The 15,466-nt window shown below is 45.2% G+C and overlaps 1 protein-coding gene across 1 annotated transcript; it reads left to right on the plus strand.

The window, feature by feature from the left end:
- Positions 1 to 286: 286 nt before the first annotated feature.
- On the plus strand, positions 287 to 13,171 carry LOC118778626 (differentially expressed in FDCP 6 homolog). Its single transcript, XM_036530205.1, has 11 exons — positions 287 to 430; positions 3,863 to 4,003; positions 4,319 to 4,504; positions 5,075 to 5,302; positions 5,609 to 5,755; positions 5,988 to 6,096; positions 6,769 to 7,067; positions 7,589 to 7,755; positions 9,695 to 9,893; positions 11,053 to 11,143; positions 12,981 to 13,171. Exons 1-11 carry the CDS (start codon positions 335 to 337, stop codon positions 13,169 to 13,171), a joined length of 1,854 nt encoding a protein of 617 aa, XP_036386098.1. The 5' UTR covers positions 287 to 334.
- The last annotated feature ends 2,295 nt before the right edge of the window (positions 13,172 to 15,466 follow it).

A 15,466-nucleotide genomic window follows, 5' to 3' on the forward strand; every position in this document is an offset into this window, starting at 1 on the left:
ATCTGCCCTAAGTATTTACATCTTTGACGCTCAGAACATAAAGCATGTGTGTTTCCATGGCTTATAGCTGATTGCCCATGTGCATCCCATGACTCATACCAGGAATGCCTGTGCTGAAATCTCAGCTCTGCTCATGAGCGTTGGATTGATGGGCTGATGCTGCAGGCAGGGGGCGCTGTGGTGCCTCTGGGGCAGTGTGTGAGCGGCAGGGCAGAGGGTGAGGGTGTTGCTGAGGCAGGTCTCTGCTCCGGAGAGCAAGAAGGAGAAAAACAACAGAGAGAGAGAGAGCGAGAGAGAGAAAAAAAAACAACAGAAACCTGTGCCCCGGGCGGCCATGGATCTGCGCTCGGAACTTCTCAAGTCCATCTGGTACGCTTTCACGGCCCTGGACGTGGAGGAGAGCGGCAAGGTGTCCAAGTCGCAGCTCAAGGTGAGGGTCGGAGCCAGGTGCAGGATGGTTTGTGGGGGCAGAGAGGGAAGTGGAGAGGGGGGGGGTCTAGATCCAAAGTTCGAAATTGCTCTCGATAGACACTTTCCTGCCTCTCATCTATGACACAGTTAGATTCGCATTGGTTATGTTATGATTTCCCTTGCTGTCTTGCTTGTTATTGCCGTCTCATTTTTCACCCCCTCATCCTGTTTATGTCTTGGTCTGTTCTGCATCTTTCTGTAGTGTCCTCTAATCTGCAACCCGTTTGTGTTCATAACTGAATTAAAATCATATCCTTGTTAGCTTTGCAAAGCAGTCTATAAAAGCCCCATTGTGAAGGGCGTACTTTCCTTGGTTTGGGGTCTTTATGAAGTAATGGTAAAGATCTGGATGTGTTTTTGCTTGTCTGTGATATGCGTTTCCTTGGTGAGTGAGAACAGTTTGACCCTTGATTGCTGTCTTCTCATTTCAGTTTCTGTAATGTGAATGATCTTATGAGGTTTTTGGACAGTTTACAACTCCGCATGTTATCCATATCATTTTAAAGTGCACAGGTGTCTACTGTAGTTGTAACTACTGCCTATATCTGATGTAGAGGAGAAATGTGCTCTTTTGTATTGAGCCCTGGTGACTATTCTACAGGACATCAACCGTACCACCAGTAGAAATACACCACTAGGAAGAAATAATCTACCAAAGCAGCAGGACTAGTGATGAAAAGAGGGGTTGTAGGTATTTCTATTTCAGCTTACAGTCCCAGAACTGTCCCAAGAAGACATTAGATTCAAAGTCCTGCTATTTGTCACCATTTGTTTTGGACCAGTTTGCGGAATGCCATTGCCTGGATTTGGTCTCCTGGATTAACACCTAATGGGTGTCCTGACCTGGATCTAACAGGCACCTGTGTTGAACCCGTGACCCTCTGGTCTAGAGTCTAGCACCCTAACCTCTTCCCAGCTGAAGCCAAGGGGACTGCTGTGACGTCTTGCAAGGAGAGCCGGGGCACGTCTCTGACGTCAGCCCGCTTGCGTGGTCTGCGGCCTTGCAGGGATCGGACCCCATGACCGGGCTAATCCTTGTCACACTAAGGCGCTCTGGAACCTGCTCTAGCCCCAGGGTGCCAGAGCACTCAAAGAGGCTTTGTCTCGTCCTCGAATCCACGTCTCAAATTTGTCTCGCGGGAGGGAGGAGGGGAGAGGTAGAACAGGATTTGAAGGAGCCTCCGCAGGTCTCCTCAGGCACACTGGCGCGTTCCGCCCGGGCCTAGCCCAGATGGTGGCGTCCGTTTCCCGGTAACCATGAAAACCCCGCAGGCTACCTTTTAGAACAGGAGTGGTGGTTCAGGTGACTTTGCATGTGGTGCACCAGACAGAGGGCTTCTAGAGCCATTTACAGTACCAGTCAAAAGTTTGGACACATCTGAATGAATGCATGTTTCTCATTATCTTAAAGATATTATCTTAAGACATTATCTTCAAGAAATTCTTTAAATTTACTTCTTCGACAAATATAAATAGTGAAGTTGAAGCCCATGTATGAATTTGTTTCCAAAACAAAATTTTTAATTTTAAGAATTTTTTTAAATAGTTTTGGTTTGTTTAACACTTTTTTGGTCACTGCTTAATTCCATTGTGTTGTTTCATAGTTTTGATGCCTTCACTATTATTCTAAAATGTGGAAAATAGTAAAAATAAAGAATAACCCTTCTTTGAGTAGGTGTGTCCAAACTTTTGACTAGTACTGTACGTATGGGCTGTCTACCAGTTCATTTCAGACTGAACGTTAGTATGTTTGAATGTCTGGGTTTTAATATCTGGCGTTCTTGCCTCATATCGTGCCGTGATGCCTACCGTGGTTGACAGGAAGTAGGTGTGCTTGCCGTGATGTTGTGTAGTGACGAACCAGGATGTTTTTGTTCGCAGGTGCCCTCCAGCGTAGGAAAGAATGGGGATTTTATTGTTGTTTTGTTGTGACGCTGAGAGCAGTATTCCAAAAAAAAGAGAAAAAGGCCTGTCAGTGTTCTCATTTACCTTGGCAGAGGCAGATTACTGCTGCAACTGCAAGCATCAGCAGAGTCATTCTCAGCTAACCCCCCCCCCCCCCCCCCCCACAAATAAAAAAAAAAATTAAAATAGTATGTACACACGTGAAAAAAAAAAAACAGATTGGTCAGGGGCATTGACCTTTGACATTGCTTGAGATGGTCTAGGACTGGAACCACAATGTGGTTCACCTACAGAAAAACTGTAAGCCAGATGCAACTGTATGAGCAATGTAAGAGAAACATTGTGAGAATGTTAAACAACCGTTACAGCCAAATGTCTGTATTGCAGTGTGTGTGCCTTTCTGAGCTCAGGCTGCCTCAAAGGTTTCCATGGTAAAACTCTAGTTTCCTCTTTTGGTTGTGTGTTAAGTGCTAATTACACTATCTGTTTTTACAGTGAATTATTTTCTGTAGAATTTCTGAATAGCTCTGCTGTTCACTTGACCAAACATGTCAGAAATTGAAATGTCAAAGGAAAATTTGTTGTTGTTGTCAGATACTGCTATGATGTGAGCCGTCAATAATATTGAGTCTAAATACCTTGAGGAGGGGAAGCACCAAGTCTTTTTGACATTTTGCCAGATTGAAGACAGAGAGACGAGGGCGGGTTGCCCACGAGCAAGTCAAAGAAACCTGTGGGCTGAGCATCCAAGGTCAGGTTTTTGGAGATGGGTGATTGTGGTGATCACTGATGAACACCTCTTGATGGAAAATGCATTGCGGGCTCTTGGGAACTTCCTAGCCAGAGATGTGCGTGCGCTCTGTTAAAGGAAAGCTGTACCCCTGCCTGGCCTCAGGGAAGTTCCCCTCACTGTTGACATGCACCAGGGCTCTGTTCTGCCAGCCCACGCAAGCAGATCACGCTCGTCCACCCCAGCCTTACAACACAACACATTTGCCTTGTAAATATACTGTATGCACTGATGCACAGATGTCTATTGCGAAATGCTGTTGGATTTTCTTTTAGTTGCAGGTGCAATCATTTCGTGTGGATTGGATTTGTTGCCTTGCTATAATGCTGTTGTGTTTCATGTTACGGATGGCTTGTTTTACCTCCCTTGATCTTTCTCAGTGACACAGAGACATTTATATCCTCACAGACCAATTATTCTGTGTGCATTTATATTCTACAGTATTCTTATGAACACGGTACTTTCTCCGGTCTTACCAGCATTAAAATGGAGTTTGACAGTTCCAGCACTGTATGATATTTTAAATTTTTTTCTCCTCATTTACTTATGTCTTATATCCTCTCCTACAATATCTGCCAGTCTGTGGGCGTTCCTGCCATCTGTCTGTGCTCCTGTGTTGCCTGTGTTTGGCATATTTACTGTATGTGTTCTTCCATGTCTGTTCTAACTGTGCCTGGCTGTGGCCCTGAATCGCAGGTCTTGTCCCACAACCTGTGCACAGTCCTGTGTATCCCGCACGACCCAGTGGCCCTGGAGGACCACTTCAGGGAAGACGATGACGGGCCTGTCTCCACCCAGGGGTATATGCCCTATCTCACCAAATACATCCTGGACAAGGTACTACCCACCTCACACACACACACACACACACATCATCCCTGACCAGCCATGGTTGTAGATGTTCATTATCCCAAGGGCTTCAGAGACGCTTTGTAATCTAAGAGCTGACTGACACCTGGAAGAGCAGGTGACTCAGGCTCATGGCTAAAATGAAATTGTTCAGTCTCAAGTTTACATGTGGATCACCACTGGTGATTTTCTTACCTACCTTACCTACACCTTGACCTTACTGTGTGGGTGCTTGTTGGTGAATATATGATGCATTTGAAGCCACATAGTCAAGGTGACCTTGAGGTGACTCGCTGCTTGCAGGTGAAGGAGGGGTCCTTTGTGAAGGAGAACGTTGACGAGCTCTGCTGGACCCTCACTGCCAAAAAGAACTACTTCCCCCAGAAGAACGGCCGGGCCCTCCTGCCCCACAAAGATGCCTTTCGCCTCTGGTGCCTCTTCAATTTCCTGTCCGAGGACAAATACCCCCTGGTCATGGTTCCTGAGGAGGTGACCATTCTGCGTCCTGATATACCCAGCTCTCACAAGTGAAATAAAACCAAAAGGGTGCATTGATATTGTTGCTATTTCTAAAAACCATATTGTTATTGCATTGGTCTCATCAGAGTAGAAAGGTGATGATGTGTTTTGATGCGTGTCTGATCAGCTACACTTCTATGCCTTGGTTTTATAAAGAGAGGTGGGGCTTGTTAAAAGAAATCAAAATAAATTTTACTGCAACGTGTGCTTTACAATGACTGACTAAAAGCTTTCTTGGTTTAATGGCACCGCCTTCTTTGCTGGCAGTAGGCCGTATAGATCATCTTTTGAAAGGCATTTACTTTATTCCAAAGTAATGCCGTATTAACACCAATGTAATATTGTCCCTAATGTATGTGCCGGTATGTTCTAGAGGCCACATAATCTGTACAGCGGAACCCCCTGGTACAAACAGAGATTTAGTTACCCTGAGGGATTTATGTGGCAGATATGATTTCTGTTGCAGTCTCACCTATTTATTACTATTTGTCCTTCCTCTGAAATCTGAAATTCTCCCTTGTTTTTTATCACCTTGTCCAGGTGGAGTATTTATTGAAGAAAATCTGCATGGCCATGAGTGCAGAACTGAACTGTGTTGAGCTGGAGGACTTCATTTCCCAGGAGGCTGCACATCAGAATGGGATCTCTGTGTGGGCTTTCCTAGACCTGATGAATTCAGGAAAGCTGACAAGAGGCACAGAGAAGGAATCCCTTAGCATGGCCATTGAGAAGGTGTACATGGAAATAGTGGGGGAAGTACTAAAAGAGGTATGCTATTTTACATGAAGTAGACTACAGGTACAGGGGTGATTTTGATAGGCAGATGGAATATCCTAAATTGGAGAATGTGTCCTAATGCATTGGTATCCTACCAGCACTGCTCATTCCGTAAAAAGCGACTGCTTTGAGATTGACGTGTCATAGTTCTAAACCCTATTGGTCTGTGTGTCTTGGGGGAGGGTCTGCTTGAGTGTAAATGTTTACGCAAGTCTTTTGGCCTGTAAGTGCATACGTGCTCCTCCCCGTATATGAGCCCTGGAGTGTGTGTGTTTTTACATTCCTTCACCTGCGCAGGGCTACCTGTGGAAGAAAGGTCAGCTCCGCAGGAACTGGACAGAGCGCTGGTTCACGCTCAAGCCCAGCACCCTGACCTACTTCGTCAGTGAGGACTGCAAAGAGCAGAAGGGCAGCATTGTGCTGGACCAGAACTGCTGTGTGGAGGTGGGCTGGGCTTGGGGAGGGGCTCTGGGTTCACCAGTGGGAGGGCATGTGGGTGAGGGGTGGGGGGGGGCGGATGCAGTGTATTTCACTTACACTGCATGATACTCTGACATGTAATAATAAAGGCAAACCCCTCCTGTGGTGGTGGCATTGAGGTAGGCCTCAGTTATGGCTTAAAACTGCTCATGACACTTCAGGGTTTGACTTATGTAGATCATGCTTTGATTGACAGGTGTTGCCAGAGAAAGATGGGAAGAGGTGCATGTTCTGTGTGAAAACACTCACCAGGACCTATGAAATGAGTGCTTCAGACACCAAGCAGAGACAAGAGTGGACCTCAGGTCAGTGTGTCTGACCTGGATTACCCAGAATTCTCCTTGGACTTATTGCAGCCACTATGATGCCAGATATGCCAGGATGCCAGCATTATCAGTTACTGTTTTTACGCTTGCACACTGAAGAATGTTATATGTAGTTACATATGCAAGTGCTGAAAAGCCCTAAGCAAGTGGTCTGTGGAAATAATGCATAATTATGAAAGGGATAGAAAAAGAGACCTTACCCATACAGCTGCTGATGCACGCACTATATAAAATATTAATGTAAATATGTCAGCTTTCATGAGAAACTGCAAAATCCTAAATTAGTTTGATTACACAATATTACTCTGTTGTTCAAACGACTTCCCAAGATTTACAATATTGTTGTTCCTATATTGTTTCACATAATTTCTTGAGAGTTTTAATAAAATGCAGATACACATGCATACATAGTTATTAAATATCTTCCTCCTCCTTTTTTTCATGCAGACTATTTTCTGTGAAAACACAAAATGATCTACGAACATCACTGCCATGTTTTTGTAACATTATCAGCTTCACTGCAGCAATGATGTGAGAGGGTTGGGCGCCAGCCAGAAGAAGCAAGACATCACTTGATCCCAATTGCTTTGTAACCAATCAGGCGAGATCTCGCTCTGAGCTTTGCCAGTGACCTCTCCCTCCACCCTGCAGCCATTCAGACGGCCATCCGGCTGCAGGCGGAGGGGAAGACCTCCCTGCACACGGACCTGAAGCTGAGGCGCCGGGAGCAGAGGGAGCAGAGGGAGAAGAGGCGGGCCGCCCGGGAGGAGGAGCGCCAGCGGCTGCAGGCCCTGCAGGGGGAGAAGGAGGCCAAGCTGGCGGAGCTGGAGCTGCTGAGGGAGGCGCAGCGGCAGGCGGAGGCCCTGCTGGAGCAGGAGGAGCAGAGGCGGAAGCAGCAGCGAGAGCAGCTGCAGCAGGCGCTGGAGGTGCAGCTGCGGGAGGTGGAGGGGGTTAGGGGGTGGGAGGTGGAGGAAGGAGAGAGGAGAGGATGGAGGAAGAGCAGAGAGGAGGAGATGGAGGAAGGAGAGAGGAGGAGTGGAGGAAGGAGAGAGGAGGGGTGGAGGAATGAGAGAGGAGGAGATAGAGGAAGGAGAGAGGAGGGAAAGAGCAGAGAGGAGGGGTGGAGGAAGGAGAGACGAGGAGATGGAGGAAGAGCAGAGAGGAAGGGGGATGGAAAACATTGGAGGGGAAAGAAAGTGAAATATAAGAATTTGGGAAGAGGAGAGAATGGAAAGGGTGGAAGAGGAAAGCTGGGGAAGGTCTGAGGGGAAAGCAGACAAGAAATTGCGGAATAAGGGAGAACGGTGGGGAAATACGAGGAACTGTGAATACAAGTATAAAGTTGAAGAAATCAAAGGGGACCAATAACTATGGATAATGTTATAAAATGTGTAGAATAATTTAAATGAGTCTCTTCCTAATCCCTGTGTCTGTCTCGCTATGCGCCCTGGTGCCTGGCTCCGCCCTCCAGGCGCAGGCCAGCATGCAGGCGGAGATGGCCCTGAAGGAGGCGGAGGCCGAGCGGCAGCGCAAGAGGATCCAGGAGCTGGAGGAGATGCAGCAGCGGCTGGAGGAGGCCCTGCGCCTGGAGATCAAAGCCAGGCAGGACGAGGAGGCCTTCCGCTACGCACAGGCCAGGTACTGAACACACGCGCTCATGTGGGCATACACACACACACACAAACGCACATGCACACACGCACACGCACACACACACACACACACACACAAACGCGCATGCACACACGCACACACACACGCGCGCATGCACACACGCACACACACACACACACACACACACACACACGCACACACACACGCACACACACACACACACACACACACACACACAAACTCACACATGCACGCACACGCACACACACACACACACACACACATACACACACACATATACACGCTCACACAAACGAGCATGCATTCACAGACAGGCATACACATGTGCGCGTACACATACATACACACACACTCACATACTCATGAATGCTCACACACACAGACACACATATGCACCCTTGCACACACACACACACACACACACACACACACACACACACACACGCATACACACACACACACACACACACACACACACACACACACTCACACACACACACGCATACACACACACACACACACACACGCACGCATACACACACACACACACACACACAGATGCAGACCCACACGCACAAAACACAGATTCACATATACCACAATGCATACATACATGTCCCACATACCATATTACGTAAAGTCACAAAAAGTGAGGCAGGAAGTGAAACCAGATAATGTTCATGTACTTTCAGCATCCTTGTGCCCGTGATTGCACACTGCCTGTTACTTCCAGAATGCTGATTGTCTCTTTTCAAATGTAATCAGTCTGCAGCCTGAAGAAGTCTGCTATAATGACTGCTAATGCCTGAGTGTAGACAACGCCGTTGGTCTCACACTGAGCTTGTTTTCTTTTCTTTAAAGAAACCCAGTGCCCATGTACCACGTGTGCTGTTTGGACATATGAAGCCACTTTCTTTTCACTTTATAGTGTTTTACTTTATTTTTCTGTGCAACCTGTACTCTCCTTGTTTAGATCTGTTCAATCTGTCACCATTGAGTCATGACAGAGAATATGCCCTGCTGTTGCTTCAAAGTAGAGACATCAGTCATGTTTGTAGATCTCATAACCACAATCAGGATTATGTGTTACTGACTTCTTTAACCAGTAACTGTTACAGTGGAAGCAGAGAGTATCTCACAGAGAGGACAATGCAAAGGGACCAGAGTGGGCTAACCTTTGGGCTCCTGATCGAAATGGCAGATATCCTTCCCTCGCACAGCGGCTCAGCTGGGTTCCTCAGGAAGTTGAGCCTTAAATAGGGAGAAGCGGTGCCCTCAGCCTCGTTGAGAGGACCTCTGAGTCCCCGGACCCTCGGCTCTGCTGCACGCGCTCACCTACATTTCCATTCTGACGTAGAAATCAGTCGGTGGATAGCGTGCTCCAAGCTCGTGACACTAACACTTGTTGTGCGCTCTCCACCCCACCCCCATGTTACACGTTAGCAGCGTCAATCCGTTATGTTTTTTAACTCTTGGTTGCATAACCACAGTGCGTGAAATGCCCGTTCTGCGTGACAGACATTCGTCTGCTCTGGGGTTTGTGGCCTCAAAGTGTAACTGTAATACACCTGCTTTTACGTCACTGTTACATGGTAGTTACTGTTTGGGGTACCGTATTTGTGTACATGCTGAAGTAGTTATGTCAGTTGTGATGTCAGACTGGCATTCTGCTGGGAAGCGGTGGTCTGACTGTTTGGTCCGTCATTCTCTGCTTCCTCATGTGTGGAAGTGAAACATCAATGTTGCTGCATTCTGGACCACTTCCACTTTTTGTGAATGGATTGTGAACAGATTCCTAAAGCCCCTCATACAGCTGGTGCTTGAGACTGAAAAAAATCTATTTCAGGTTGTTTGTTATGCAAGCCGAAGGCAGCAATCCAGCAGGCTTTCCAAAAATTCTCTTACACACCCAGAATTCACCTTGGTTCTATCCCTTTGTCAGGTTGCTAGTGGAGGAAGAGGAGAGGATGAAGGCCCTCATGACCCTGCAGGAGGAGCAGGAGGAATACATCCTGAAGACCCAGAGGGAGAAGCAGGAGCTCCGGCAAGAGATGGAGAACAAGACCCGGGCTCTTGAGGAGGCCCAGAGGCAGCTGGAGGAGGTCCGGGCCAATCGCCACAGAGTGGACCAGGACGTGGTGGTAAGCTGGAGACTGCATGTGCGTGCGTGTGTGTGTGTGTGTGTGTGTGTGTGTGTGTATGGGTGTGTGTGTGTGTGTGTGTGTGTGTATGGGTGTGTGTGTGTGTTTGTGTGGCTATGTGTGTAGGTGCATGTGAATGTGCAAGTGTGTGTGTGTGTATGTGTATGTGTGGCTATGTGTGTAGTTGCATGTGAATGTGCGAGTGTGTGTGTGTGTGTGTGTTTGTGTGTGGCTATGTGTGTAGGTGCATATGAATGTGCAAGTGTGGTTGTGTGTGTGTGTGTGAGTTTGAGAAGAGCTAAGATGAGTGGGCAAGAGAAAGTTAATGTCTATTGGTTATTCTATCATCTCCCTTTCTATTCCACCTCCTTGTCATGTGTGTTTGTGGGTATATACATGTGTATGGGTGTGCACTTTGCCTGTGTATTCGTTAGTGAGACTGTCAGCTTCTCCTGTCTCTCCCTCAGAGTGTAGTTTTTGCTTCCTGTCTGTGTGGTGATGTATCCCATGGCGGAGGGCGGCTCATGCACCTCTTCAGATCGGCCAATGGTCAAAGCCGTCACGCACACCTCTCACAGCCTTTCACCCACAGCATCCTCTGAGAAGCGCACGGTCTCGCTGTTCTGCTCCGAGACCTGGTTGCCATGGAAATTATATTATAGCAGCTTCCTGTTTTTGTGTCTGCGAGGGCATGTCTTTTTTTTTCTTCAAAACCGCGTCTGCTAACAGTGTCTGACTACTTTAGAACCTGTTAACTTCTCCGTTCTGAAGAAATAACAGATCAAAATGAGCCTTTTAAATGCAGGGTGTAGATCATTGTGGAGGTTGTGGTCCCTGTGGACAGCAGTTGAGATGTTATTTATATGACACATACTTGGATTTCAAGTGGCTCAACATTTCTAGAGATGATACATTTCAGTGTGCTTTTGAACAACTGCATGCTAAGACATATTGAAGTTACCATTGTAGTGCCTTTGCTTTGTAAGTCTCTGGTTAAGCGCATATAGAAAATGAGTAAACGTAAATGTAAGTGACTAGAACCAAGACAGACATTTTAACTGTTAACATCCAGTCTGTTCAGCACCAGTGTCTTCACGCTCCTCCTGCGCAGTGCACATCATCGTAAACGCTCACCCCAGATGCAATCCCCATTTTACAGGCCGCTCAGAGGAAGCTCCGCCAAGCCAGCACCAACGTCAAACACTGGAACGTCCAGATGAACAGGCTGATGCACCCAATCAGGCCTGGAGGTGAGAGAGTGACGCAGCACCAGAGCAGAGTTAAATAAAGAGAAGAGGCACTGTGGTGAAGTCCAGAGGTCCTGGAGCCTGTTTAGATGAGCATTGGACCTCTCCTCCTTAATGACCTGTACAGTGTTTCTACTTTTAAATTCAACTCTTGCATTGGGCGTCCCCTTCTGTCACATCTGTCAAATATTTGCCACTTTAATATTTAATAATGTTGTACACTATAAACAATTTCAAATACCAGGTAAACCTGGCACTGACTTCTTATTTTCCATGCTGAAGTGAGTACATTTGGAATGTTTGGTTTGGTTGGATTTCATATTAATAGTAATTAGGTAATCAATAATTACTCAACTAAAAGAAATAAGAGAACAAATAAGGAATATATTATCTCAAAGCAATTTATTGTACGTTTAGTATTGTCCAAACAGATACAACTGACCGACAAACCAAATCTCCTTAGTTTTAAGCTTTCTTATGTCACAGCATCAGATTCACAGTCTCGGGTTGTATTTGTCCTTTATTTTTGTAGCAAGTGCTGTATGAATTCAGTGTTTATAAAGTTCTTTGTAAACAAGGCAGACACTGAGTAATTCAGCCGAGCTTGTCTGTCTGCCAGGCTTTTCAATATTTAGGCATTAGATAATGTGGAGGAAGAATCATGGAAAGCAAACCATTAATAATGGAAGGACAGAAAAATAACATTTGTTTTACTTCCCCACAATGTCCAGTCCAAACAATTCTTTATAAATATTGATCTTATCTAGAGGAAATATTGTCATACAATGTTTTTTTCCCTTGAATGTCAAGGAAATGGGGCTGGATAATCATGCCAAATTCAGTATCCAGCAGAGCAGCCTTATAATTAGCTGCCTGTTGTCTAAATCTGTGTTTTTGGCGAGGTGGTGATACCTCAGATTTTCTGTATTTAGGTCACCTGTATATAACAAGCACACTCTCTCTCTCTCTCTCTGAGAAGACAGGGCCTGTGGTTTAAGGCTGAGATGGCTAAGTGTGACAAGGGCCAAGCGCGACACATGCAAGCCCAAAGACACGCACACACTGATCACCAATGAACACCATGACAAAGTCAAAAAATGCACACGCTCACACAGACACACACAGAAGAACAACACACACACACGCGCGCACATGCACGCACACACACACATACACACACACACTTACAAAACCACATCTGCACAAGCTCACTGACTCTCACACCGATAAAATAACGTGCACACAACATAATCAAAAGAATGCACAAGGATTCACGAGCAAATACAGAAAAAATACACAGATATATGATCAAAAAAATGCAAAAATGTACACATAAGCACATACGCGCACGCACGCACACATACACACATACACACACACACACACAGAAAAGACAACACACAGACACCATAGCATGCACACAGACACATACACACAGAAAACCGCAAACCAAAACGAATGGAAGCACTGACACATGCTTTCTGCTTTTTTCGCTATCCACTCACCCCATTTACCCAGCAGTCTCTCATCTGACAAGCTATCACACTTCACACATATTTTCTGTAAAAATGCTTACGCAAACTTTCAGGGTTATTAGTAGAAGAATGATTTTTCAGCATCTATGGCTTCCTTTCACATAGCTACCAAACCAAAAAGTCATCTCAAGCACATATTGGCAGTGATAACATTTCTTTAAAGTGTCCAGGACTCAGATGAATTGCTGAATTGCTAGTCACCACTCCAGTGACCCCCAGGACTGTGGGCCAGTGTTCTTCTTTCTTCATCCTTCATCCCAGCAAAAAAATTTACTCTGTCTCTCATTCTTGTCATCCATTTCCAGAGAGGAAGGCACTTCCAGGCAGCTCCTCCTTCATAGGCCTCCGAACACAGTCGCTGAAGGACACGGCGCTGCGACCGTGGCAGCGGTCGGAGGAGCACGACGAGGAGGCCAAGGAGAATGTGGACAGTGGCAGCAGCGAGGCCGAGAGGCGCCTGTCCCAGGCGTCTAATGGGGGCATTGATGTCCCGTGAAATTGAATTTGGAGGGGGGGGGGGGGGTGGCTGGGGGTGATGATGGGTGAGGGGATGAGGGGTGAGGTGATAAGGACAATGTTTAAGCTCATTTTTTAAACGTATGCTTCCCTGAATAAAATTCACAAGCTCCCATATCAACTGTCAGAAACAAAAGTAAGAGCAATGAATAGAAAATGCATGGTTCGTGACAAACATTCACAAACCATTATCAAATACATACTGAGGCTTGCATTACATGTTTCTCCAAAGAAGCAAAAAAGAGGTGGAAACCATGTTACAGTGAAGTCTCAGTTCCAGGGGGAAACAAGATCTCATATCCACCTCACAAGATCTCATTCAACATCTCACAGTTTTCCAGTTGTGTAAATTTTATTGTAATCTCACGGCATGGCTGCTTCTTACTTGTTGGTCTCTGTACTGGCTAATACACCATTGAGATCTCAGTCTTTTGTCAGAGATATAGCGAAATTTATGGACCCTGCAGCTCATTCACCACTGGGATGGACTTTGAAGGACTGGACATTTTCAAAGACATGTGGTGATTTTAGGTGCAGGGAGCTTGATTGTTTATTTGTATCACATAATTCATTTTATCTTCTTTTCTCCTGATTTTTCTGTCATCCTTAATTAGCATCAGGGCCCTTAAAAATGTAAAATGGATGACGAAATCTTGATTTTTCTGAATAGTAAGTGGCCAAAAGAGCAGGCCTGAAGCATATTTAGTGAACAATACTCTATCTGCTCTTGGCATTGTAAAAAAAAAAAATCTCTTTAACAGTGATGGAAAGAGTGATGAAAAATCTTTGGTATGCCATTGCAATGTACAAAAATGAAAATAAATACATTTGTTAGCACTTTGGTGTTTTCGTTGCCATTCTTGCAGAAAATGTTGAGGTGTACTGAGACACAGTGCCAGATGTTCAGAGTGGAAAGACCTGCACGCTGAAGTAAACCTCACAGCTTCTGTGGTCTCCACACTTCCTGCTTCCTGTGTAAGTCAGCGCTCTGAAATTGAGCTTTAAAGGTTGTTTAATGTTGTTGCTTTACAGCTGCTGCAAAGAAGGACAGGGTATAACTTTAATGGTCGCATACAGCGCCTTACAGGGAATTTCAACCCTCAAGAGTCTCAGTTCGTCATGTTTTGGAGGAAAGTGCATTGAAAATGGATCACAACAAATAGTTAAACTCAGTTGTAATTACACATTGAAAAGGTTTCCTCCTGTTCTCTTCAAGGCACATTCAGACTGCAGGGTACAGAAACTTTGGTGAACAGAGGCACCTGCTGGTAGCTTTTTTTAATGGAAAACAGCTAGCACAGGAGATGCTTACACAGGCTAATACAGAGTTATTTAACTAGTTCACATTTATTGAATAATTCTGTTGTTATTGCTGATCATTTCTAGGTTAAACGTTGTTGTTGGTGGGAATCTTTTTTCTTAAACGACAAAATAGATCCTGTTAGATTTCACACTGCACTCTGCTCCGTTCAGCTATGTTTTACTTCTTGCTTAAAAATGGGTCCCCATCTGTCAACAAATTTTCATCTTACCTGAGCAACAAACCACAAAACTGATCTACTACAAGCTCACTTTTTTTAACTGAACCAATACAAATATCACTGTCACATTTCTAAGTGCGGGTGGATGAAATAGAGTTGGAACGACTTGGACTGCACTGCCCTTGGGATGCAAACCAAAAGTCTGTGTATAGACTGTGAACAGAAAAGAACGTACAGTCCACAGGTGTACAATGCCTATCTGCACCAACTAGCATTCTCACAACGTTACTGTGTTATAAGATGATGCTGTTGTAAAGTGACAAACACTTCAATGTTCCTTGTGTTTTGGCTGAGTAGGTGTTGCTTTTTGACCTTTTCCTCTTGGGGGTAGAGAGAAAGAAATCTATTCTTTTTCTACATAAAAACAATAAAGAAAATAAAGTGCAGAAAAAGTATTTAGTTGAACATACAGTTGTGAAAATGATTGATACAAATCAAACCTTCTGTGGAGTTTTAAATTTTAAATGTTTACTCACTTTTTGTACAGAAAGCTGAAAATGAATTAAAATGCCAAGACGGGTGTAATGTGAACTGTTGACACTTTAAAAAGCGCTGATGCACCCTTTGAAGATTTGTCTACCAGAACTCATCCTGAACCAAATCTTTGGGTGATTTGTAAGATACCTGAATGGAAGATACCTTGAATTCTGTAATTAAATGTGTTGGTTGATCCTTAATGAAGTTTTAGACCTGGCCAACACCTGCACCTTGCTCTCTGCTCTTTGCATATACTA

The sequence above is a fragment of the Megalops cyprinoides genome, chromosome 6, assembly GCF_013368585.1.
Source record: "Megalops cyprinoides isolate fMegCyp1 chromosome 6, fMegCyp1.pri, whole genome shotgun sequence".
Lineage (NCBI taxonomy): Eukaryota > Metazoa > Chordata > Actinopteri > Elopiformes > Megalopidae > Megalops > Megalops cyprinoides.